This window comes from Sphaeramia orbicularis, chromosome 17, assembly GCF_902148855.1.
Source record: "Sphaeramia orbicularis chromosome 17, fSphaOr1.1, whole genome shotgun sequence".
NCBI classification, from domain to species: Eukaryota; Metazoa; Chordata; class Actinopteri; order Kurtiformes; family Apogonidae; genus Sphaeramia; species Sphaeramia orbicularis.
The window spans coordinates 48,403,902-48,430,486 of record NC_043973.1 but is presented as its reverse complement, the minus strand read 5'-3'; the positions used below and the strand labels follow the sequence as shown (position 1 = coordinate 48,430,486).

Genomic DNA, 26,585 nt, shown 5'->3' with positions numbered 1-26,585 from the left:
GATTTGTATAAAAAGACAACTTGCAGGAAGTCATGTTTGTGCTTGTATTTATTTATTTTTAGTAGAGCTAACTACTGCAATGCAGTGGTAGAATGTAATGAAGTAAAAGTACTTTGTTACTTTACTTAAGTACATTTTTTTATGTATTTGTACGGAAGTAAATTTACAGAGGGGTACTTTTTACTTTTACTTCACTACATTTTAGAGCAGGTATCTGTACTTTATACTTCACTACTCTTCAAATTGTTTGCGTTATGCACTACTTTTGTTTTCTTCTTGTTTTTGTAAACTGATTGTTTATCCATGCACACAAAGCGCTGTGCATCTGTACACATCTGTATGCATCTGTCCGCATCACCATAATCCAGCTGTAGAAGTACAACTGGATTGAGCTTCTCTCCCAAGAGTGCGACTCTATTAAAAGAACTCTGTAAATCCACTCCTTTTGAAGGTGAATCCTAAATACTGGTCATATTCAGATTCATAAATGTCTGGCCTGCTGGGTTGATTCCTGTGTCGTAGATTCTGTTTATTGTGGGTCCTCTTTCCAGTTTCAGACCAGAGCCTGTTATGCTTCTGTTTACAGTCTCAGTACTAAGTTGAGCAGTCAGTTATCATGCTGGTTCTGTCTTTGTATGTTTACCAAACGTCCAATTCCATCATTTTTAATCAATATTTACTTTATTAAGTAAAATGGTTGAATCTGGATCAAATACTTTTACTTTTTACGTTTGAAGTACATTTTATAATTAGTACTCTTGTACTTTTACTTAAGTAGATTTTTCCCTGGATACTTTTTCTTAAGTAAATTTTTTGCCCCTTTATCTGTACTTTTACTTAAGTAAAAGTACAGATGAAGTCAGTACTTCATCCACCACTGCGGCAGTGGTCTTCTGTCATGACTCTCTGATCCATCAAAAAGCTTCAGCTCATTCAAAATACAACTGCTAGAGTAGCTAAAAGCAGCAACCACAGATAAATGTATTTATTTATTATTACAGGTAAATTTTACAAGTTGCTACATAACGCATTGAAGCCCTTAAAGTGAAGCATTAGTAAACGATTTCATATGGAGGTTCAAATGCATGTTCTTTTTTTTAACTTATTTTAACAAGATGACTCCACTTTCTTAAAACTGTTTTTTTTTTTTTTTTTTTGCTTTTTTTGTAGTCATTACAACACTGACAGTGACTACAGCGGCGGCTATGGTTGAAAAACTTTAATTCACCTCCATTTTCTCTGCATTTTTAAGCCTTAGGATGGTCAGTCATTGTTGCTTAGTGTGTTAATTAACTTTGATAGCAATATACAGGTCAATATTGTCCAGTTAAGGTTTCAGAGAGTGTAGTAACAGTCTGTATGAAGTGTTTACATCAACTTTTCAAGATTTCATTTGCTTCCATTGAGGTGGAAAAGTTGTGTTATTTTTCAAGTCTTGGTCTTAATAATAATTAAATTTTCTACAGCAGTGGAAGTAGATTAAACCTTGCAAGTTTGTGCAGACAGTTCCTACAGGTGTCCTGACGTCTGTTGATTACTTACAAACCTTCTGTCTGAATAAAAGCAGAACACACTGTTAAGAGACGTTCCGAAGCATCATCTGTACAAAACTGCATTGTGGGAAACCGTGTATTGCTATCATAATTATGCAAAAAAGCAATTACAAAGGAGACTGAACATTATAGCCTTTAGAAGTGTAGGTAATTCCCTTGAAGAAAAAGGTGTTACACAACCTTTAGCCATCAGTGTATATGTAATACAATAGACGTAACTTCAGTGTCCCGGTGTCGGCTTCTGCCAAACTGTGATGAAGCGGAAGTATCCTTTAAAAGACAGACCACTGATTCAGAAAAGACCTGTCTGTGACATGATTTCACTTTGCAACGCTGGACTTGAATGACCTCCAGCACAGAGGCCCCAAGCAGGTGGTCCCGCTGTTATTGTGCACTGATATGCTTTTATGAATCATTTATGCAACATGCCAAGTGCAAGAGACTAAACTGAGCTGCTAATCCCCTTTTATGAAAAGGGAAAACACATCATTTGTGTGGAATCAGCTCAAACATACACACTGATCCTGGGCTGGATTTAAGGAATATGGGCCAGCATATGTCACCTGTTTTTATCTGAACACATATGGGAGGATATGAGCAGGGTTCTGCAGGTTTTAAACTTGCATGAAGAAGATTTTTGGCAACAAAGTTAAATATTTACTTTTAATTTATCATTAGGGGGATCCAGAAATTCAATTTAATATTGTATTTATGGTTTTATTAGAGTGAAATCACCTGAAAACAAGGAGCCTTGTGTTTCATCAGATGATTGAGCTGTTTGTCTGCACCTTTTTGTGACAGAACGGCGTCGGGCATTACATTGCATTACCATCACGTCAAGGTTATTATCGTTAATGAAAACTAACGAAATGATGAAAACTAGAATTGAAAAAATATTTTCGTTAACTGAAATAAATAAAAAACTATAATTAAGAGATAAAAACGCTAACTAACTGAAACTGTACTATGTGCTTACAAAACTAACTAAAACGTATAAAACCATGTGTAAAAGTCCCTTAGTTTTCATCTTTGTCAATGTTGATATAGGATAGAATGTGAAAATAGAGGTATAGAAGTTGGGAGGTCAACGGTGAACGTATGGAAAGTTTCAGTTTCCTTTTCACGTAAATGACGTTGTGTATGGATCGCACCCCCGCCTAAAGAAAGTTTCAGCAGAATCTTGTGTTTGGCCGAGGGGTGTTAAAAGTGCGCAGCATGTTTTTATTTTGAAATCTTTGTAGAAATCTGAAAGGTGAATAGTGCACTATATGTTCTTTAACCATGTAACAATTTGGATTATTGCAGTAAACAAGCAAAAGGTCTATAAAATACCAAGGGTAAACAGGGAACACTTTCTAAACTGTTGAACTCTAACATGTAAGGTTCACACAAACAAAACACCACCTGCATCTGTGCTGTACAGATCTACACAAAATACTGCCAGAAATAGTGTGATTCATCACACACCATATATCATCATCTCTCACAGCTCTGATTTGCATTAATTCTGTTTTTTCAAGCAGTTTTTCACTGTTTTACAGACCCGTATGAAAATAACGTTGATTTTGTCAGAGTTTCAGCCAAAAATGTAAATTCAGAAGCACAACGCTTTAAAAAGTACTTAGTGTAATTTCCTTCTGCTCTAATACCACTTGATATGATTCATCACATAATGTATGAGATTCCATAATGTGATTAAAGTGCGCAGGCTTATGCATGCACACATACTGTATACGGCAGCCTTGAATGTGATTGTGTTTCTGCAGACTGCTCAGTTTCTTCTTTTGTGGTGGCTGATGAGCTAATCTGTCATGGATGCTGACAGGAGCTTTCACACATCAAGGACTGTGAGCAGGGTTTTACAAACCTACACACACATGCACCATAATATATCATGCTACTAATATCATGCAGCATCAAATGAGATCAAATCTGTACCAGCAAACACACGCGTAGCAGGTTAAATAGAACACAAGAAAACACAGCAAATTGAAAATGGTTGCTGCTGTACAATCTCTCACACGTATCATCTTGACATCTTTCAGTATAGTGGCTTTGTGCCATTGGTCTCATGTCCCTGTCATCCTGCCACGCTTTCATCCTTTAATTCCTCTGCCCTTTCATCTGTCCATCAATGTTAATCATGTGTATTTGTTCACTGGTTATCCTCTCCTGCTTCCCTCAGGCCCCAGATGTGTTTAGATGAATACACTGGATGTGCTGGTGCACATGTGACTTATTTGCAAAGATCTTTGTTAAAGCCTTTAATCTCACAGCCAGTGTCTCCATTAAATAACGATGTGGTCATGAGGAAAGATATACACGTACAATAAATAGTCTCAGCGTGAGAAATGACAGGAACAGCTTATTAGAGTTTTACAGAAGTCAGCCGGGGCCCCTGCAGTGTGTGTGCGACATACCCACATATTAAAGCAGCATTAGGAGACTTTTTTATACAGTCATTACAGGAAAGTCTAAGAGCCAACAGTCCACTTTCAGAACACACACACGATAGCAACTAGGGATGGAACCATTACCGGTTTAACGATAAACCGCGGTAAAATCACAGACGGTTAGTATTACCCTTTAAATTCTAATTCTCATGATAACCGTGTTTGATTACCGCACTTTTCTGGAGAAAACGCATATGTACAGATCTGCTTTTATGTCAAATATTTGAGTAGAGATTTAATTTATTACAATTTTAATTTTCTATACCTAATGTTTGGAACCAGTATTTACTTTTAAAGTCTGTGAAAAGGTTCATTAAGCATCTGTGTGTTATTTATGCAATAAATTATATACATTTTTCAAATCGGATTTTATTTTTTTTTTGTGTGTTTTCTGGCCTTTTGTGTTTTTATAGTAGGTTAAAGTGAAAAAATAACAGACAGATGATATAGATGAAGTTGTGCTGAAAAAACAGATCCAAACATGGGTATAGTAAACATTTGTTTCTATAGTATATAAAGGCCAAATCAGAAGGACTGAAAAACAGACAGAATAGACTCAGACCACTAAGGGTTAATATGTGAATGTTTCTGACACAGAAGGGACAGTGGGTCTGTTATTATATTTTATTTTTCAAAATACAACTTGGTTAAATTATTTCAGTGTGTGTATCAGTACTTTTTGAACATTTGGAACATTATTTCAACAATACAGCGATAATAATGATAACCATGATAATTTTGGTCACAATAACCATGATATGAAATTTTCATATGGTTCCATCCCTAATAGCAACATTCACATTAATATTATTATGATCGAACTATTTACTTCTACTGTCAGTTGTTCCGAGTGCTGCAGGTAGGGGTGGGCGATATGGTCAAAATATCATATCAATTTTTTTCTAATAAAATCACTATCTCGTTTTTATCACGATTCTTTAAATTGATCTTTGAAACTAATTTGCATATCTTTTGCCAGGTAAAAAGTCACTGCTTGTGTTACCTCCTTCCACCATTTGCTACTCTCCTCATAAAGAGTGTGTTTGATAAATGCTTGCGTCACAGTTGTTTGCGTTGGTTTAACACTACCTGTTGGCTGTGGCTGCTCTTCTGACAGTTTGGCTCTCGTACTGTTTGGGACGCTGTCCTGTCTCTTCAGGTCATTTAACAGCTTCGTAGTGTTGCCGTCCGACGTGCGAACCGTGTCTGTGCAAATTTTGCAAATTCCTGTTGTTTGCACTTTGTCGTTTGGGGAAAATCCAAACCAATTCCATTCGATGGAAGTGAAGTTCTTTTTAGGAAGTAACTCGTCCGTTTCGCTGTCAGCCATGACTTCCTTTAAACTACACAAGCGTCTGTGCGTCTGCATACAGTATAACCACATCCAGAGCCTCTGAATACTCTGCGGCTCTGACTGCATCATATTATAGACGATTGCACGATTTCGCTGCTTTGTCAATACGTTCTAATCCTTCATGATCTAATACCGTCATATCACACAGCCCTAGTTGTAGGTATTAAATCCAAAACAACAACTGTATGTGGACGCTTATATTCCAGTAATAATCAGAACATATAAACTGAAAGAAAAACCCAAGGCCCTCTCTTTAAACATTAAAAGGCCTTTACTGGCATGGCACAGTCATATCTAGAACCTGCCATGACCCTGCCACGTCAATAAAGGCATTTTAACCCTTTCATGCACAGTGGTCACTCCAGTGGTCACTCCAGTGGTCACTTCTTCTCCAGCTGTTCTCTTGTATATTCATGGGTTTGGTTGTTTCAGTTCCATATCAGCCAACACAGTGGACACTCATGCACCATCCCATAATAATACACTGACATTCAGACCAGTACTGGAACTGTGCTGTTCTTAATACACCTGATCTGCTCTGACATGTGAGTGCAAATCAACTGTTCATTGTTAGACTTTAATTACCAGGTTTTTTTTGTTTTTTCTTTAAACAAAAAGTTTGGGTTTTTTTGCATATTATCTCCATGAAGTGAGTAATAACTAGTATTAGAATATGTTAAAATGTGAGTAAACATCGCATTAGCAGCATTAAGCATGTTTTCATTTCATTCTTTTCATATCACTTTCTGCTATTGGGTCAAAACACGGTACTTGAAATCTGTGTGACGGGACATTTTAGGGACAATCTGACAGATTAGTGTTACTAAATGACCCACATTTTTACTTTTAAATTCATTTTTGCTTTAGTTGGACCATAAGGGATTATCCAAAACAAGGAGCTACTTTACATTGAAATAAATGTTGGAATGGCGATCAGTTCAAGTTGTCTCTCTGACGGGACATGACTGTGTTTTGACCCCATTGGGTTTTAAACACATGCTTCTGTGCTTCAAAACCAAATGCATGGTGTAGCTGAGCGGACATTTTTGTAACTACATAAAGAAAAAGAACTCGATCACATTGTTTTTTTTCATGCCTCAGGACGAATAAAAACACTCTCGACAAAAAATCTTGATGAAAGTTCTCATAATTCATGCATGACAGGGTTAAAATGCCTTTACTGACACGGTCACATCTAGAACCTGCCGTGACCCTGCCACGTCAGTAAAGGCATTTTAATGTTTAAAGGGAGCGCCTTGGATTTTTCTTTCAGTTTATATCTACTTTTTGAATCCCTTTTTCCAAAGAGCACCTCAAACAAACTCTTTTTTTGGTCTGAGCATTCCTTCCCATGACTTTTTTGAATAATCAGAACATGTTAGCCCAATCAGAATAAAGAAAATTCCTCCAGTAATCAACTCAATTTGACAGAAACCAGTAAAACTGGCCTGTCGTTGAGCTTTTTTGTGGAACATAGTGTACATGAGAGTTTGACGGTACCTGTGATATAGTATAGTTACTTTAATATTTATATTCTATTTATATTTGCATGACTTCACTCCTGAAGGGTAAGTTTTTGCAGGTTTTTTCAGGTTTTTATAGTAGACAGCTTTTGTATTTTACAGTTCATACCATGAACATGTAACAAATAAAAAATCCTGAATGTTGAAGCTTGATTTTTAGGATTGTTGGAAATGTGTCAGACTCTATCCAATTATTATCAGGTGTACGAGCAACATCACAACAAATTAATTTATTTATTTAATTATTGTGCATTTTCTTCAAGTTGTTCTGGGGTACAGAGACTTTTTTCCCTACCAGTCAAAAGCCTTCAAACAATAAATAGTGTTAATAAATGTTTTTAAAGAGGAACAAATCCAGATAAATTGTGGGAAAATCTCCTTCTTCTGGAACCACTTCACTCATGTCAAAAATGCTCTAATTTGGAGTTCCATCACAACGATTTCAGTTCCCTGTCCATGTAGTCTACAGCTAATGAGCGACAAAATTCTGTGAAGAGCTGAGGGAATCGCAGCACATTTGATAACTTTACAAGATTGACTTTTACTTGAACAACACTGTACACTGTTATTCAGCTAAGTTGTGTTTTAATGGCTTTGCTAGTTTTTCTTCATTGGTCGTTGAACTGACCTTCAGAGTTAAAACCTTGAAGTATTTTTTTTTTTATTATAGTTGAAGAATACATATAGTATGCCCCACCAACAATTTTAGGATTCAGTTCTGAAAAATTCAGTTGCCTAAACCGTAAGTCAGGGCGGTCAAACTCATGTTAGTTCAGGGCTCACATACAGTCCAATAGGAGCTGCAGGGGGCCGTAAAGTAAAATAATAACATAGTAACACATAAATAATATCACTTCCAAAATTTGTATGTCTAATTTCTACGTTTTAGAGTGAAAAAAGTAAGATTATATTATAAAAATGTCTACATCTACAAACTATCTTTTAAAAAAATATGGAAAAACATGAACCATGACCAAAATGAAATTTATTAAGAAAAAAAGTGCCATTTTAACAATTTACGCCATTATTTGGCCTCAGCTTCTCATTTTCACATGTTCATTACAACGTACAGATCACAGTGGATCTACAAATACACAAAACATTTCATAACAGACAGAATATTGGTACAATTACTCTTAAATCTCTTGAGACATTTCAGGTTGTTCATATTTGTTCAGGTTTTTCACATTTTTTGTAAAAGGCTAGTCTGTAAATGTTAACATTTTTGTGTAATTTGACTTTTTTTTCACTAAAACAAAGAGAAAAATATGTGGTTTTCATTATTTATAGTTTATTATGATAGTATTTTACTGGTCTGACCACTTTAGATGGAATTGAACTACATTTATTTTGACATCCTTGACTGTTAATGTTTTCAGTGTAATTTTTGTATTTCATTAATTCATCCCGCGGGCCGGATTGGACCCTTTGGCGGGCCAGTTTTGTCCCCCGGGCCGCATGTTTGACACCCCTGTCCTAAGTATTAATCCTGGAACACTTTTCTTTTGAGTGTTGGAAAAGCAAAATGTACTTAAAGCATTAAGAATGAAAAGGTGTAAAAAAAAAAAAAAAAAAAAAAAAAAGAAAAAAAATCAAAAATGAAAGTTAGCATGAAATAGTAGATCAGATGTTTAAGCATGTGCTCTGCATTCATATCCATCCAGCTTTAATATTGTCTGAGAAAATAAAAGCACACACATGAATATTAATTTTTGTCTCCATGTTTATTGCACTTGATGCTCATGTTTTGAATTTAAGCTTCAAATCCACTGGGACTCTATTGACATCTGTCGTCAGTTTGTTCCCCCGCCCAAAATCTATCTTCAGTGTATAAACTCTCACCCCCTGTGGACTTGAAAGGTAGAAGTACAAAGTTTGAAGCATGCTTCTTCACAGAGAACAGAAGCTGTGCTCAGCTTGAGTTCAGTCAGCTACAATGGATCCTGACGCTGACAAGTTTACACGGCGAGAAAGAAATGCCAAAACACCCAGAGGAAGTTCTCCAAGTGCAGCATAATCCACTATCCCAGTGCCAATCCATAGGCACAGTATGATCCGAACTCTGGCGTTGTTGAGCTCTAATAAAGCTGAAGACACTCCGTACACGTCCTGCTGTCACACTGTTCAGCGCTCCACTGGACGCATGGACTTCTGAAGTATTTGGTCCAAACTGTGATAAATACTGAAACATGGGGAAGAAATTCACACCTGGAAAGGAGAATGAAACTCATGGTTATGTAACTGCATCCACTAATAATTCTGTGTGACACTTAAATGGGTAGTGTCATGAAAAGACACAAATGTGTTAATGACAACGTATGCTTTGAAACAGCCACTGACAGTATGTAACGAAATATTTTTACTTAAATACTGCATCTGAGGTGCTTGTACTTGAGTATTTATTAATCCAGCTTTATACTTCTACTCTGCTGTGTTTCAGAAGTAAATCTAAAAAAAATCTTCTCCTTCTTCTTCTCCTTCTTCTTCTTCTTTTTCTTCTTCTTCTCCTTCTTCTTCTCCTCTTCTTCTTCTCCTTCTTCTTTTTCTTCTTCTTCTCCTCTTCTTCTTCTTCTCCTTCTTCTTCTTCTTCTTCTTCTTCTCCTTCTTCTTCTCCTCTTCTCCTTCTTCTCCTCTTCTCCTTCTCCTTCTTCTCCTTCTTCTTCTCCTTCTTCTTCTCCTTCTTCTTCTCCTCTTCTCCTTCTCCTTCTTCTCCTTCTCCTTCTCCTTCTCCTTCTTCTCCTTCTTCTTCTCCTTCTTCTTCTCCTCTTCTCCTTCTCCTTCTTCTTCTTCTTCTCCTTCTCCTTCTTCTTTTTCTTCTCCTTCTTCTCTTCTCCTTCTTCTCCTTCTCCTTCTTCTCCTTCTTCTCCTTCTTCTCTTCTTCTTCTCCTTCTTCTTCTCCTCTTCTCCTTCTCCTTCTTCTTCTTCTTTTTCTTCTTCTCCTTCTCCTTCTTCTTCTTTTTCTTCTCCTTCTTCTTCTCCTCTTCTCCTTCTTCTTCTTCTCCTCTTCTCCTTCTTCTTCTTCTCTCCTCTTCTCCTTCTCTTTCTTCTCCTTCTTCTTCTTCTTCTCCTTCTTCTCCTCTTCTTCTTCTCCTTCTTCTTCTCCTCTTCTCCTTCTCTTCTTCTTCTCCTTCTTCTTTTTCTTCTTCTCCTTCTCTTCTTCTTCTTTTTCTTCTCTTCTTCTTCTCCTCTTCTCTTCTCCTTCTTCTCTCTTCTCTTCTTCTTCTTCTTCTCCTCTTCTCCTTCTCCTTCTTCTCCTCTTCTTCTTCTTCTCCTTCTTCTCCCTCTTCTTCTTCTCCTTCTCCTCTTCTCCTTCTTCTCCTTCTCCTTCTTCTCCTTCTTCTCTTCTTCTCCTTCTTCTCCTTCTTCTTCTTCTTCTTCTTCTCCTTCTTCTTCTCCTTCTCCTTCTTCTCCTTCTCCTTCTTCTTCTTCTTTTTCTTCTCCTTCTTCTTCTCCTCTTCTCCTTCTCCTTCTTCTTCTTCTCCTCTTCTCCTTCTTCTCTTCTTCTCCTCTTCTCCTTCTCCTTCTTCTCCTTCTTCTTCTTCTTCTCCTTCTTTCTTCTCCTCTTCTCCTTCTTCTTTTCCTTCTTCTCCTTCTTCTTCTTCTCCTCTTCTCCTTCTTCTTCTCCTTCTTCTCCTTCTTCTTCTTCTCCTTCTTCTCCTTCTTCTCCTTCTTCTTCTTCTTCTTCTTCTTCTTCTCTTTCTTCATCTCCTAATAAACTTTTGAAAACCCTCTTGAAAAATGCATTGACACAAAGCTGAAAACAGGGCTGTTTTTATAAGATCATGAAAAGTTGACTTTACAAAGGCATGTGAGGAGACACTACGACAATGAGAGTATGATGTAATTGACTACTACTACTAAAATAAAGTAGTTAAGTAGTAAAAAGTTGCAGTGAATAGTAAAAGACAACATATGAATTACAATAGCAGTAAAAATCAATCATAAAACTACTTTTAATTATCCATAAATCAATTTTCGAGTACATTTTGCTGATAATACTGACTTACTTTGGCTAAAGTAAGGTTTTAATTACAGAACTATTCCTTGTAAAGGAGCATTTTCATGTTGTCAGTGTGTAATTAGTACTGTTATTGATTCTTCTGTGGGACGTCCATGCTAATGATGGTGCTGGTGTCTCTAACAGCGGATCCAGACTGTGAGTGCCGTGGATGCCGATGAACCGTCGACAGGACACAAGTTCTTCTTCAGCCTGGCTCCTGAAGGGGCCTACCGAAGCAACTTCACTGTCCGAGACAACGGAGGTAGGCCCGTCACTGTCAGCCCTCATCTGGGGAATGTTCAGACAGTGTATGAGTGATGGATGTTGGTAGAAAACACCAAGACGGCCCATCTCAAACTAATCATTGTATTGTACATGCACTGTAAAAAAAAATCCTGGTTTTACTGAAAAAAACTGGCAGCTGTGGTTTCCAGAACAATACTGTAAAAAACACATCCAACTGTAAACATATTTATGGAGTAACATGTAGATTGAACAGTTTAAACATGTAGATTGAACAGTTTAAACATGTAAATTTAACAGTTTAAACATATAGATTTAACAGTTTAAACATGTAAATTTAACAGTTTAAACGTGTAGATTTAACAGTTTAAACATGTAAATTTAACAGTTTAAACATGTAGATTTAACAGTTTAAACATGTAGATTTAACAGTTTAAACATGTAGATTTAACAGTTTAAACGTGTAGATTTAACAGTTTAAACATGTAAATTTAACAGTTTAAACATGTAGATTTAACAGTTTAAACGTGTAGATTTAACAGTTTAAACGTGTAGATTTAACAGTTTAAACATGTAGATTTAACAGTTTAAACCTGTAGATTTAACAGTTTAAACATGTAGATTTAACAGTTTAAACATGTAGATTTAACAGTTTAAACCTGTAGATTTAACAGTTTAAACATGTAGATTTAACAGTTTAAACATGTAGATTTAACAGTTTAAACCTGTAGATTTAACATTTTAAACATGTAGATTGAACAGTTTAAACATGTAGATTGAACAGTTTAAACGTGTAAATTAAACAGTTTAAACATGTAGATTTAACAGTTTAAACATGTAGATTTAACAGTTTAAACGTGTAGATTTAACAGTTTAAACATGTAAATTTAACAGTTTAAACATGTAGATTTAACAGTTTAAACCTGTAGATTTAACAGTTTAAACATGTAGATTTAACAGTTTAAACATGTAGATTTAACAGTTTAAACCTGTAGATTTAACATTTTAAACATGTAGATTGAACAGTTTAAACATGTAGATTTAACAGTTTAAACGTGTAAATTAAACAGTTTAAACATGTAGATTTAACAGTTTAAACATGTAGATTTAACAGTTTAAACGTGTAGATTTAACAGTTTAAACATGTAAATTTAACAGTTTAAACATGTAGATTTAACAGTTTAAACATGTAGATTTAACAGTTTAAACGTGTAGATTTAACAGTTTAAACGTGTAGATTTAACAGTTTAAACATGTAGATTTAACAGTTTAAACATGTAGATTTAACAGTTTAAACCTGTAGATTTAACAGTTTAAACCTGTAGATTTAACATTTTAAACATGTAGATTTAACAGTTTAAACATGTAGATTTAACAGTTTAAACATGCAGATTTAACAGTTTAAACATGTAAATTTAACAGTTTAAACGTGTAGATTTAACAGTTTAAACATGTAGATTTAACAGTTTAAACATGTAAATTTAACAGTTTAAACATGTAGATTTAACAGTTTAAACATGTAGATTGAACATTTTAAACATGTAGATTTAACAGTTTAAACATGTAGATTTAACAGTTTAAACATGTAGATTTAACAGTTTAAACATGTAGATTTAACAGTTTAAACATGTAGATTTAACATTTTAAACCTGTAGATTTAACAGTTTAAACATGTAGATTTAACAGTTTAAACATGTAAATTTAACAGTTTAAACGTGTAGATTGAACAGTTTAAACGTGTAGATTTAACAGTTTAAACATGTAGATTTAACAGTTTAAACATGTAAATTTAACAGTTTAAACGTGTAGATTGAACAGTTTAAACGTGTAGATTTAACAGTTTAAACGTGTAGATTTAACAGTTTAAACGTGTAGATTTAACAGTTTAAACGTGTAGATTGAACATTTTAAACATGTAGATTGAACATTTTAAACATGTAGATTTAACAGTTTAAACATGTAGATTGAACATTTTAAACATGTAGATTGAACAGTTTAAACGTGTAGATTGAACATTTTAAACCTGTAGATTTAACAGTTTAAACATGTAGATTTAACATTTTAAACCTGTAGATTTAACAGTTTAAACATGTAGATTGAACAGTTTAAACACGTAGATTTAACATTTTAAACCTGTAGATTTAACAGTTTAAACCTGTAGATTTAACAGTTTAAACCTGTAGATTTAACAGTTTAAACATGTAGATTGAACAGTTTAAACATGTAGATTTAACATTTTAAACCTGTAGATTTAACAGTTTAAACATGTAAATTTAACAGTTTAAACATGTAAATTTAACAGTTTAAACCTGTAGATTTAACATTTTAAACCTGTAGATTGAACAGTTTAAACGTGTAGATTCAACAGTTTAAACGTGTAGATTGAACAGTTTAAACATGTAGATTGAACAGTTTAAACGTGTAGATTTAACAGTTTAAACGTGTAGATTGAACAGTTTAAACATGTAGATTTAACAGTTTAAACATGTAAATTTAACAGTTTAAACATGTAAATTTAACATTTTAAACATGTAGATTTAACAGTTTAAACATGTAGATTTAACAGTTTAAACATGTAGATTGAACAGTTTAAACATGTAGATTGAACAGTTTAAACATGTAGATTGAACAGTTTAAACATGTAGATTAAACAGTTTAAACATGTAGATTGAACAGTTTAAACATGTAGATTGAACAGTTTAAACATGTAGATTGAACAGTTTAAACGTGTAGATTTAACATTTTAAACGTGTAAATTGAACAGTTTAAACATGTAGATTGAACATTTTAAACATGTAAATTGAACAGTTTAAACATGTAGATTGAACATTTTAAACATGTAGATTGAACAGTTTAAACATGTAGATTGAACATTTTAAACATGTAGATTGAACAGTTTAAACATGTAGATTTAACAGTTTAAACGTGTAGATTTAACATTTTAAACATGTAGATTGAACATTTTAAACATGTAGATTTAACATTTTAAACATGTAGATTGAACAGTTTAAACATGTAGATTTAACAGTTTAAACATGTAGATTGAACAGTTTAAACATGTAGATTGAACATTTTAAACATGTAAATTGAACAGTTTAAACATGTAGATTGAACATTTTAAACATGTAGATTTAACAGTTTAAACATGTAGATTGAACAGTTTAAACATGTAGATTGAACAGTTTAAACATGTAGATTTAACAGTTTAAACATTTTAAACATGTAGATTGAACATTTTAAACATGTAGATTTAACAGTTTAAACATGTAGATTGAACATTTTAAACATGTAGATTAAACAGTTTAAACATGTAGATTGAACAGTTTAAACATGTAGATTTAACAGTTTAAACATGTAAATTGAACATTTTAAACGTGTAGATTGAACAGTTTAAACATGTAGATTGAACAGTTTAAACGTGTAGATTTAACAGTTTAAACATGTAGATTTAACATTTTAAACATGTAAATTGAACAGTTTAAACATGTAGATTGAACATTTTAAACATGTAGATTGAACAGTTTAAACATGTAGATTTAACATTTTAAACATGTAAATTGAACAGTTTAAACATGTAGATTTAACAGTTTAAACATGTAAATTTAACAGTTTAAACATGTAGATTTAACAGTTTAAACATGTAAATTTAACAGTTTAAACATGTAAATTTAACAGTTTAAACATGTAGATTTAACAGTTTAAACATGTAAATTTAACATTTTAAACATGTAAATTTAACAGTTTAAACGTGTAGATTTAACAGTTTAAACCTGTAGATTTAACAGTTTAAACGTGTAGATTGAACAGTTTAAACGTGTATTTTTAACAGTTTAAACATGTAGATTTAACAGTTTAAACGTGTAGATTGAACAGTTTAAACGTGTATTTTTAACAGTTTAAACGTGTAGATTGAACATTTTAAACATGTAGATTGAACAGTTTAAACATGTAGATTTAACAGTTTAAACGTGTAGATTGAACAGTTTAAACATGTAGATTTAACAGTTTAAACGTGTATTTTTAACAGTTTAAACATGTAGATTTAACAGTTTAAACGTGTAGATTGAACAGTTTAAACATGTATTTTTAACAGTTTAAACATGTAGATTGAACAGTTTAAACATGTAGATTAAACAGTTTAAACATGTAGATTGAACAGTTTAAACCTGTAGATTTAACAGTTTAAACATGTAAATTTAACAGTTTAAACATGTAGATTGAACAGTTTAAACATGTAGATTTAACAGTTTAAACGTGTAGATTTAACAGTTTAAACATGTAGATTTAACAGTTTAAACATGTAGATTGAACAGTTTAAACATGTAGATTGAACATTTTAAACATGTAGATTTAACAGTTTAAACGTGTAGATTTAACAGTTTAAACATGTAGATTGAACAGTTTAAACATGTAGATTTAACAGTTTAAACGTGTAGATTTAACAGTTTAAACATGTAGATTTAACAGTTTAAACATGTAGATTAAACATGTAGATTTAACAGTTTAAACGTGTAGATTTAACAGTTTAAACGTGTAGATTGAACAGTTTAAACATGTAGATTTAACAGTTTAAACGTGTATTTTTAACAGTTTAAACATGTAGATTTAACAGTTTAAACATGTAGATTTAACAGTTTAAACGTGTATTTTTAACAGTTTAAACGTGTAGATTGAACATTTTAAACATGTAGATTGAACAGTTTAAACGTGTATTTTTAACAGTTTAAACGTGTAGATTGAACATTTTAAACATGTAGATTGAACAGTTTAAACATGTAGATTAAACAGTTTAAACATGTAGATTTAACAGTTTAAACGTGTAGATTGAACAGTTTAAACATGTAGATTTAACATTTTAAACATGTAGATTTAACATTTTAAACATGTAAATTGAACAGTTTAAACCTGTAGATTTAACAGTTTAAACATGTAGATTTAACAGTTTAAACATGTAAATTTAACAGTTTAAACATGTAGATTGAACAGTTTAAACATGTAGATTTAACAGTTTAAACGTGTAGATTTAACAGTTTAAACATGTAGATTTAACAGTTTAAACATGTAGATTAAACATGTAGATTTAACAGTTTAAACGTGTAGATTTAACAGTTTAAACGTGTAGATTGAATAGTTTAAACATGTAGATTTAACAGTTTAAACGTGTATTTTTAACAGTTTAAACATGTAGATTGAACAGTTTAAACATGTAGATTTAACAGTTTAAACGTGTAGATTGAACAGTTTAAACATGTAGATTTAACAGTTTAAACATGTAGATTGAACAGTTTAAACATGTAGATTGAACAGTTTAAACATGTAAATTTAACAGTTTAAACATGTAGATTTAACAGTTTAAACGTGTAGATTTAACAGTTTAAACATGTAGATTGAACAGTTTAAACGTGTATTTTTAACAGTTTAAACGTGTATTTTTAACAGTTTAAACATGTAGATTTAACAGTTTAAACCTGTAGATTTAACAGTTTAAACATGTAGATTTAACAGTTTAAACATGTAGATTAAACAGTTTAAACATGTAGATTTAACAGTTTAAACATGTAGATTGAACAGTTTAAACCTGTAGATTTAACAGTTTAAACATGTAAATTTAACAGTTTAAACCTGTAGATTTAACAGTTTAAACATGTAGATTTAACAGTTTAAACATGTAGATTTAACAGTTTAAACATGTAGATTAAACATGTAGATTTAACAGTTTAAACGTGTAGATTTAACAGTTTAAACGTTTAGATTGAACAGTTTAAACATGTAGATTTAACAGTTTAAACATGTAGATTTAACAGTTTAAACGTGTAGATTTAACAGTTTAAACATGTAGATTTAACAGTTTAAACGTGTAGATTGAACAGTTTAAACCTGTAGATTTAACAGTTTAAACATGTAAATTTAACAGTTTAAACCTGTAGATTTAACAGTTTAAACATGTAGATTTAACAGTTTAAACATGTAGATTTAACAGTTTAAACATGTAGATTAAACATGTAGATTTAACAGTTTAAACGTGTAGATTTAACAGTTTAAACGTTTAGATTGAACAGTTTAAACATGTAGATTTAACAGTTTAAACATGTAGATTTAACAGTTTAAACGTGTAGATTTAACAGTTTAAACGTGTAGATTTAACAGTTTAAACGTGTAGATTGAACAGTTTAAACGTGTATTTTTAACAGTTTAAACGTGTAGATTGAACATTTTAAACATGTAGATTGAACAGTTTAAACATGTAGATTGAACAGTTTAAACATGTAGATTGAACAGTTTAAACATGTAAATTTAACAGTTTAAACATGTAGATTTAACAGTTTAAACGTGTAGATTTAACAGTTTAAACATGTAGATTGAACAGTTTAAACATGTATTTTTAACAGTTTAAACGTGTATTTTTAACAGTTTAAACATGTAGATTTAACAGTTTAAACCTGTAGATTTAACAGTTTAAACATGTAGATTTAACAGTTTAAACATGTAGATTAAACAGTTTAAACATGTAGATTGAACAGTTTAAACATGTAGATTGAACAGTTTAAACCTGTAGATTTAACAGTTTAAACATGTAAATTTAACAGTTTAAACCTGTAGATTTAACAGTTTAAACATGTAGATTTAACAGTTTAAACATGTAGATTTAACAGTTTAAACATGTAGATTAAACATGTAGATTTAACAGTTTAAACGTGTAGATTTAACAGTTTAAACGTTTAGATTGAACAGTTTAAACATGTAGATTGAACAGTTTAAACGTGTATTTTTAACAGTTTAAACATGTAGATTGAACAGTTTAAACATGTAGATTTAACAGTTTAAACATGTAGATTTAACAGTTTAAACGTGTAGATTTAACAGTTTAAACGTGTAGATTTAACAGTTTAAACGTGTAGATTGAACAGTTTAAATGTGTATTTTTAACAGTTTAAACGTGTAGATTGAACATTTTAAACATGTAGATTGAACAGTTTAAACATGTAAATTTAACAGTTTAAACATGTAGATTGAACAGTTTAAACATGTAGATTTAACAGTTTAAACTTGTAGATTTAACAGTTTAAACATGTAGATTTAACAGTTTAAACTTGTAGATTTAACAGTTTAAACATGTAGATTTAACAGTTTAAACGTGTAGATTGAACAGTTTAAACGTGTATTTTTAACAGTTTAAACAGGTAGATTGAACAGTTTAAACATGTAGATTTAACAGTTTAAACATGTAGATTGAACAGTTTAAACATGTAGATTTAACAATTTAAACTTGTAGATTGAACAGTTTAAACATGTAAATTGAACAGTTTAAACATGTAGGTTTAACAGTTTAAACATGTAGATTTAACAGTTTAAACATGTAGATTGAACAGTTTAAACCTGTAGATTGAACAGTTTAAACCTGTAGATTGAACAGTTTAAACCTGTAGATTGAACAGTTTAAACCTGTAGATTGAACAGTTTAAACGTGTAGATTGAACAGTTTAAACATGTAGGTTTAACAGTTTAAACATGTAGATTTAACAGTTTAAACCTGTAGATTGAACAGTTTAAACCTGTAGATTGAACAGTTTAAACGTGTAGATTGAACAGTTTAAACGTGTAGATTGAACAGTTTAAACGTGTAAATTTAACAGTTTAAACATGTAGATTGAACAGTTTAAACATGTAGATTGAACAGTTTAAACCTGTAGATTGAACAGTTTAAACCTGTAGATTGAACAGTTTAAACCTGTAGATTGAACAGTTTAAACCTGTAGATTGAACAGTTTAAACATGTAAATTGAACAGTTTAAACATGTAGGTTTAACAGTTTAAACATGTAGGTTTAACAGTTTAAACATGTAGATTGAACAGTTTAAACCTGTAGATTGAACAGTTTAAACCTGTAGATTGAACAGTTTAAACCTGTAGATTGAACAGTTTAAACCTGTAGATTGAACAGTTTAAACGTGTAGATTGAACAGTTTAAACATGTAGGTTTAACAGTTTAAACATGTAGATTGAACAGTTTAAACCTGTAGATTGAACAGTTTAAACATGTAGATTGAACAGTTTAAACATGTAGATTGAACAGTTTAAACGTGTAGATTGAACAGTTTAAACGTGTAAATTGAACAGTTTAAACATGTAGGTTTAACAGTTTAAACATGTAGATTTAACAGTTTAAACATGTAGATTGAACAGTTTAAACATGTAGATTGAACAGTTTAAACATGTAGATTGAACAGTTTAAACATGTAGATTGAACAGTGGATTTAAATGGTAAATGTTCTGCACTTCTTTAGCTCATTTTCTCCTCCTTCATGGTGTCCACAGCTCTTTCCAAATCCACCAGGTCCAACTGGGACCAGTTTAGGGTTCAGTGTCTTCCATGGACACTTGGACATATGGACAGTCAGAGCCAGGATTGGAACCACCAACCCTTTGGTTATTGGACGAGCCGCTCTACCAACTCTACCAACCCATTCATTTACTAATTTAAAATGTTACATTGTTAAATGTTTACTTTTTTTTATATAACTTTTTTAATAAAAAAAACAAAACAAAACAAATATGCTGTTATTTCAGCATTATGGTCTGGTAATTTAAACGGCACTGCATTGTTTTTCAATTGACAGTTTTATTTTCTAAAAACAATAGAAATCATCATTTCTTCAGACTAATCTGGTTTTGTTCACATACTCTTCCTGTAAAAACTACAGCTGTATTTGATTTAATCTTTAACACAAAAATCTTTTCAAATAGACAACTGTGCATTGTATTGTCACTAACAGTTTTTTTATGATGCAATTTTACAACTTTTTGATGTTAATTCTACAGTCATTTTTTACAGTGTGTAAACATGAGAAATGTATAAAAAATGAGTGGTTACTGCCAAATAAACCCAGAAAAGAGAAGGACATGAGGTTTATTTAAGGAATAATAAGCATGTCTACTCTATGAACTAAATAAATCAGTATTTTGACAAAAACTATCAATTATAATGTGGTTTTATTGCTTTAAAAATGATCTGTAGAGTCTGTGTTCAGAACATGTCCATGCAACAGTGTCTTATTCATAAATAACAGATGGGTGTTATTATCCAGTCAGATTACAGTATTTGAACATGCACAAAAAAGCCATGGAATACAACAAATGTAACAAATTCTGTATGAGCTGGAATGATTGAGGAATATGTTTTTTATGGTTATGCCTTAGCTCATTTTGAACAACAGGTCCATCCCTATGTCTCCTCTGTGAAACTGATTGACTTTACCCTTCATCTGCTCTCCTTTCTCTTTTTAAACATGATAACGGAGTGATTTTTATTCACAGTGTGTTCGTCTGTGACTGTGTCAAACACACTGCAGGTGTGCCGCGATGATCTTGTAACCAAATGTCTCCTATACCCAGACAACACCGCTGGGATACTGACACGACGAGCCAGCTACAGCCGCCTTCACCAAAGCGTCTACCTGGTTCCTGTTGTGATCACGGACGGCGACTACCCCATGCAGAGCAGCACCGGGACCCTCACTGTGAGGGTGTGCACCTGTGACCGGGATGGCAACATGGAGCTGTGCAACGCTGAGGCTCTGAGCAGCTCTCCAGGCCTCAGCACCGGAGCACTCATCGCTATTCTGCTGTGTGCAATCATACTACTGAGTAAGTAGAGACAAATGCACCAGCGTACAAAAGAGCGCAGGATTCATACTTTCAGAACTGAAACCAGGGCCGTCAAACTCATTTAGTTCAGTTCCACAGTCAGCCTAATGGGATCTGCAGTGGGCCGGAGCAGTAAAATGATACAAATAAGAGGAGAAGAAGCGATACATAATGTCAACTCCAAAGTTTTCTCTATGTTCTTGAGTGAAAAAAGTCGAATTCCATGATGAAAATGTTTCAACCTATGAACCGTACTTGAACATAACATGAACAAATATGAACAACCTGAAAATTCTACAGGAAAAAAGTGCAACGTTAACAATATTAAGCCTTAGTTGATCATTTATACGTGTGCATCACAACTTAAAGATTTAGTACCAGGCAGAATATTGTTCAAAGTCCACACACTTCTCTAAAGACATTTCAGATTGTTCATATTTGTTCAGGTTATTCATATTTTTTGGAACAGGATAGTCTGTAAATGTAACTGTTTTTCTAATTTTACTTTGCTTCTACTAAAGCAAAGAGGAAAATCTGCACTTTGTGACGGAGCGACCCCGTCACTGAGTCTCCACTGTCTGCTGCTACGAGCGGAGCACGTGACCTGGCACGTGCACGCACATACAGGCACGTGCACGCACATACAGGCACGCCCACGCACATACAGGCACGCGCACGCACATACAGGCACGCGCACGCACATACAGGCACGCCCACGCACATACAGGCACGCCCACGCACATACAGGCACGCGCACGCACATACAGGCACGCCCACGCACATACAGGCACGTGCACGCACATACAGGCACGCCCACGCACATACAGGCACGCGCACGCACATACAGGCACGCGCACGCACATACTGGCACGCCCACGCACATACAGGCACGCCCACGCACATACAGGCACGCGCACGCACATACAGGCACGCCCACGCACATACAGGCACGCGCACGCACATACAGGCACGCCCACGCACATACAGGCACGCGCACGCACATACAGGCACGCCCACGCACATACAGGCACGCGCACGCACATACAGGCACGCGCACGCACATACAGGCACGCGCACGCACATACAGGCACGCCCACGCACATACAGGCACGCGCACGCACATACAGGCACGCGCACGCACATACAGGCACGCGCACGCACATACAGGCACGCCCACGCACATACAGGCACGCGCACGCACATACAGGCACGCCCACGCACATACAGGCACGCGCACGCACATACAGGCACGCGCACGCACATACAGGCACGCGCACGCACATACAGGCACGCCCACGCACATACAGGCACGCGCACGCACATACAGGCACGCCCACGCACATACAGGCACGCGCACGCACATACAGGCACGCGCACGCACAGACAGGCACGCCCACGCACATACAGGCACGCGCACGCACATACAGGCACGCCCACGCACATACAGGCACGCCCACGCACAGACAGGCACGCCCACGCACATACAGGCACGTGCACGCACATACAGGCACGCCCACGCACATACAGGCACGCGCACGCACATACAGGCACGCCCACGCACAGACAGGCACGCCCACGCACATACAGGCACGCGCACGCACATACAGGCACGCCCACGCACATACAGGCACGCGCACGCACATACAGGCACGCCCACGCACATACAGGCACGCCCACGCACATACAGGCACGCGCACGCACATACAGGCACGCCCACGCACATACAGGCACGCGCACGCACATACAGGCACGCCCACGCACATACAGGCACGCGCACGCACATACAGGCACACACACATACAGGCACGCACGCACACATACAGGCACACACACATACAGGCACGTGCACGCACATACAGGCATGCACACGCACATACAGGCACATGCACGCACATACAGGCACGGGCACGCACATACAGGCACGCGCACGCACATACAGGCACGCCCACACACATACAGGCACGCGCACGCACATACATGCACACGCACGCACATACAGGCACGCGCATGCACATACAGGCACGGACACGCACATACAGGCACGCGCACGCACATACAGGCACGCGCACGCACATACAGGCACGTGCACAGGCACGTGCACAGGCACGCGCACGCACATACAGGCACACACACACATACAGGCACGCGCACGCACATACAGGCACGCGCACGCACATACAGGCACGCGCACGCACATACATGCACGCGCACGCACATACAGGCACGCGCACGCACATACAGGCACGTGCACAGGCACGCGCACGCACATACAGGCACGCGCACGCACATACAGGCACACACACACATACAGGCACGCGCACGCACATACAGGCACACACACACATACAGGCACGCGCACGCACATGCAGGCACACACACATACAGGCACGTGCACGCACATACAGGCACGCGCACGCACATACAGGCACACACACATACAGGCACGTGCACGCACATACAGGCATGCACACGCACATACAGGCACGTGCACACACATACAGGCACACGCACACACATACAGGCACGCGCACACACATACAGGCACGCACACACGCATACAGGCACGTGCACACACGCATACAGGCACGTGCACACACATACGGGCACGCACACACATACAGGCACGTGCACACACACATACAGGCACGTGCACACACATACAGGCACGCACACACACATACAGGCACACACACATACAGGCACGCACACACACATACAGGCACACACACATACAGGCACGCACACACACACACACACTCAGGTCATCCAGTCTCTCTGTCCATGTTTCACTCACTCATCAGTCCTTCATTCACTCATCAGTCCTCCACTCACTCATCACTCACTCATCAGTCCTCCACTCACTCATCAGTCCTCCACTCACTCATCAGTCCTTCACTCACTCATCAGTCCTCCACTCACTCATCAGTCCTTCACTCACTCATCAGTCCTTCACTCACTCATCACTCACTCATCAGTCCTTCACTCACTCATCAGTCCTCCACTCACTCATCACTCACTCATCAGCCCTCCACTCACTCATCAGTCCTTCACTCACTCATCAGTCCTCCACTCACTCATCAGTCCTTCACTCACTCATCAGTCCTTCACTCACTCATCACTCCTCATCAGTCCTTCACTCACTCATCAGTCCTCCACTCACTCATCACTCACTCATCAGTCCTTCACTCACTCATCACTCACTCATCAGTCCTTCACTCACTCATCAGTCCTTCACTCACTCATCACTCACTCATCAGTCCTTCACTCACTCATCAGTCCTCCACTCACTCATCAGTCCTTCACTCACTCATCACTCACTCATCAGTCCTTCACTCACTCATCAGTCCTTCACTCACTCATCAGTCCTCCACTCACTCATCACTCACTCATCAGTCCTTCACTCACTCACTCACTCATCAGTCCTCCACTCACTCATCAGTCCTTCACTCACTCATCACTCAGTCATCAGTCCTTCACTCACTCATTCCTCCACTCACTCATCAGTCCTTCACTCACTCATCACTCACTCATCAGTCCTTCACTCACTCATCAGTCCTTCACTCACTCATCACTCACTCATCAGTCCTTCACTCACTCATCACTCACTCATCAGTCCTCCACTCACTCATCAGTCCTTCACTCACTCATCAGTCCTTCACTCACTCATCACTCACTCATCAGTCCTTCACTCACCATCAGTCCTCCACTCACTCATCAGTCCTTCACTCACTCACTCATCAGTCCTTCACTCATCATCAGTCCTTCACTCACTCATCACTCACTCATCAGTCCTTCACTCACTCTCACTCACTCATCAGTCCTTCACTCACTCATCAGTCTTCCTTCACTCAGTCCTCCACTCACTCATCAGTCCTTCACTCACTCATCAGTCCTTCACTCACTCATCACTCACTCATCAGTCCTTCACTCACTCATCACTCACTCATCAGTCCTTCACTCACTCATCAGTCCTCCACTCACTCATCAGTCCTTCACTCACTCATCAGTCCTTCACTCACTCATCACTCACTCATCAGTCCTTCACTCACTCATCACTCACTCATCAGTCCTTCACTCATCACTCACTCATCAGTCCCACTCACTCATCAGTCCTTCACTCACTCATCACTCACTCATCAGTCCTTCACTCACTCATCACTCACTCATCAGTCCTCCACTCACTCATCATCCTCACTCACTCATCAGTCCTTCACTCACTCATCAGTCCTTCACTCACTCATCAGTCCTTCACTCACTCATCACTCACTCATCAGTCCTTCACTCACTCATCACTCACTCATCAGTCCTTCACTCACTCATCAGTCCTTCACTCACTCATCAGTCCTCCACTCACTCATCACTCACTCATCAGTCCTTCACTCACTCATCAGTCCTCCACTCACTCATCAGTCCTTCACTCACTCATCACTCACTCATCAGTCCTTCACTCACTCATCAGTCCTTCACTCACTCATCACTCACTCATCAGTCCTCCACTCACTCATCAGTCCTTCACTCACTCATCACTCACTCATCAGTTCTTCACTCACTCATCAGTCCTTCACTCACTCATCAGTCCTTCACTCACTCATCACTCACTCATCAGTCCTTCACTCACTCATCAGTCCTTCACTCACTCATCACTCACTCATCAGTCCTTCACTCACTCATCAGTCCTTCACTCACTCATCAGTCCTTCACTCACTCATCACTCACTCATCAGTCCTCCACTCACTCATCAGTCCTTCACTCACTCATCAGTCCTTCACTCACTCATCAGTCCTTCACTCCTTATCAGTCCTTCACTCACTCATCATCACTCACTCATCAGTTCTTCACTCACTCATCAGTCCTTCACTCACTCATCAGTCCTTCACTCACTCATCACTCCTCATCAGTCCTTCACTCACTCATCAGTCCTCCACTCACTCATCACTCACTCATCAGTCCTTCACCACTCATCAGTCCTTCACTCACTCATCAGTCCTCCACTCACTCATCACTCACTCATCAGTCCTTCACTCACTCATCATCCCCTCCACTCATCCCACTCACTCATCAGTCCTTCACTCCCACTCATCAGTCCTTCACTCACTCATCACTCACTCATCAGTCCTTCACTCACTCATCAGTCCTTCACTCACTCATCAGTCCTTCACTCACTCATCACTCACTCATCAGTCCTTCACTCACTCATCAGTCCTCCACTCACTCATCACTCACTCATCCTTCACTTCACTCTCATCAGTCCTTCACTCACTCATCAGTCCTTCACTCACTCATCACTCACTCATCAGTCCTTCACTCACTCATCAGTCCTTCACTCACTCATCAGTCCTCCACTCACTCATCACTCACTCATCAGTCCTTCACTCACTCATCAGTCCTCCACTCACTCATCACTCACTCATCAGTCCTTCACTCACTCATCAGTCCTTCACTCACTCATCACTCACTCATCAGTCCTTCACTCACTCATCAGTCCTTCACTCACGCATCACTCACTCATCAGTCCTTCACTCACTCATCAGTCCTTCCCTCACTCATCACTCACTCATCAGTCCTTCACTCACTCATCAGTCCTTCACTCACCCCATCACTCACTCATCAGTCCTTCACTCCTCATCAGTCTTTCACTCACTTCATCACTCACATCATCAGTCCTTCACGTCACTCATCACTCACTCATCAGTCCTTCACTCACTCATCAGTCCTTCACTCACTCATCAGTCCTCCACTCACACTCTCTTCTCCGTCCAAACTCTAGTCCATCTGAGCGTACACACTCAGCAGTGTTTTTCCGGTAACTGCATC

At 36.7% G+C, this 26,585-nt stretch overlaps 1 protein-coding gene across 3 annotated transcripts in view; it reads left to right on the top strand.

The window, feature by feature from the left end:
- The window catches only part of LOC115437592 (cadherin-6-like), a 159,536-nt gene that overhangs the window by 113,318 nt on the left and 19,633 nt on the right, over window positions 1-26,585 (top strand). For all 3 annotated transcript variants that reach the window (XM_030160875.1, XM_030160874.1, XM_030160872.1), the window contains exons 10-11: window positions 11,028-11,145; window positions 20,520-20,771. In XM_030160875.1, the coding sequence (XP_030016735.1) occupies window positions 11,028-11,145; window positions 20,520-20,771 (370 nt within the window). The remainder of the gene's footprint in view (window positions 1-11,027; window positions 11,146-20,519; window positions 20,772-26,585) is intronic.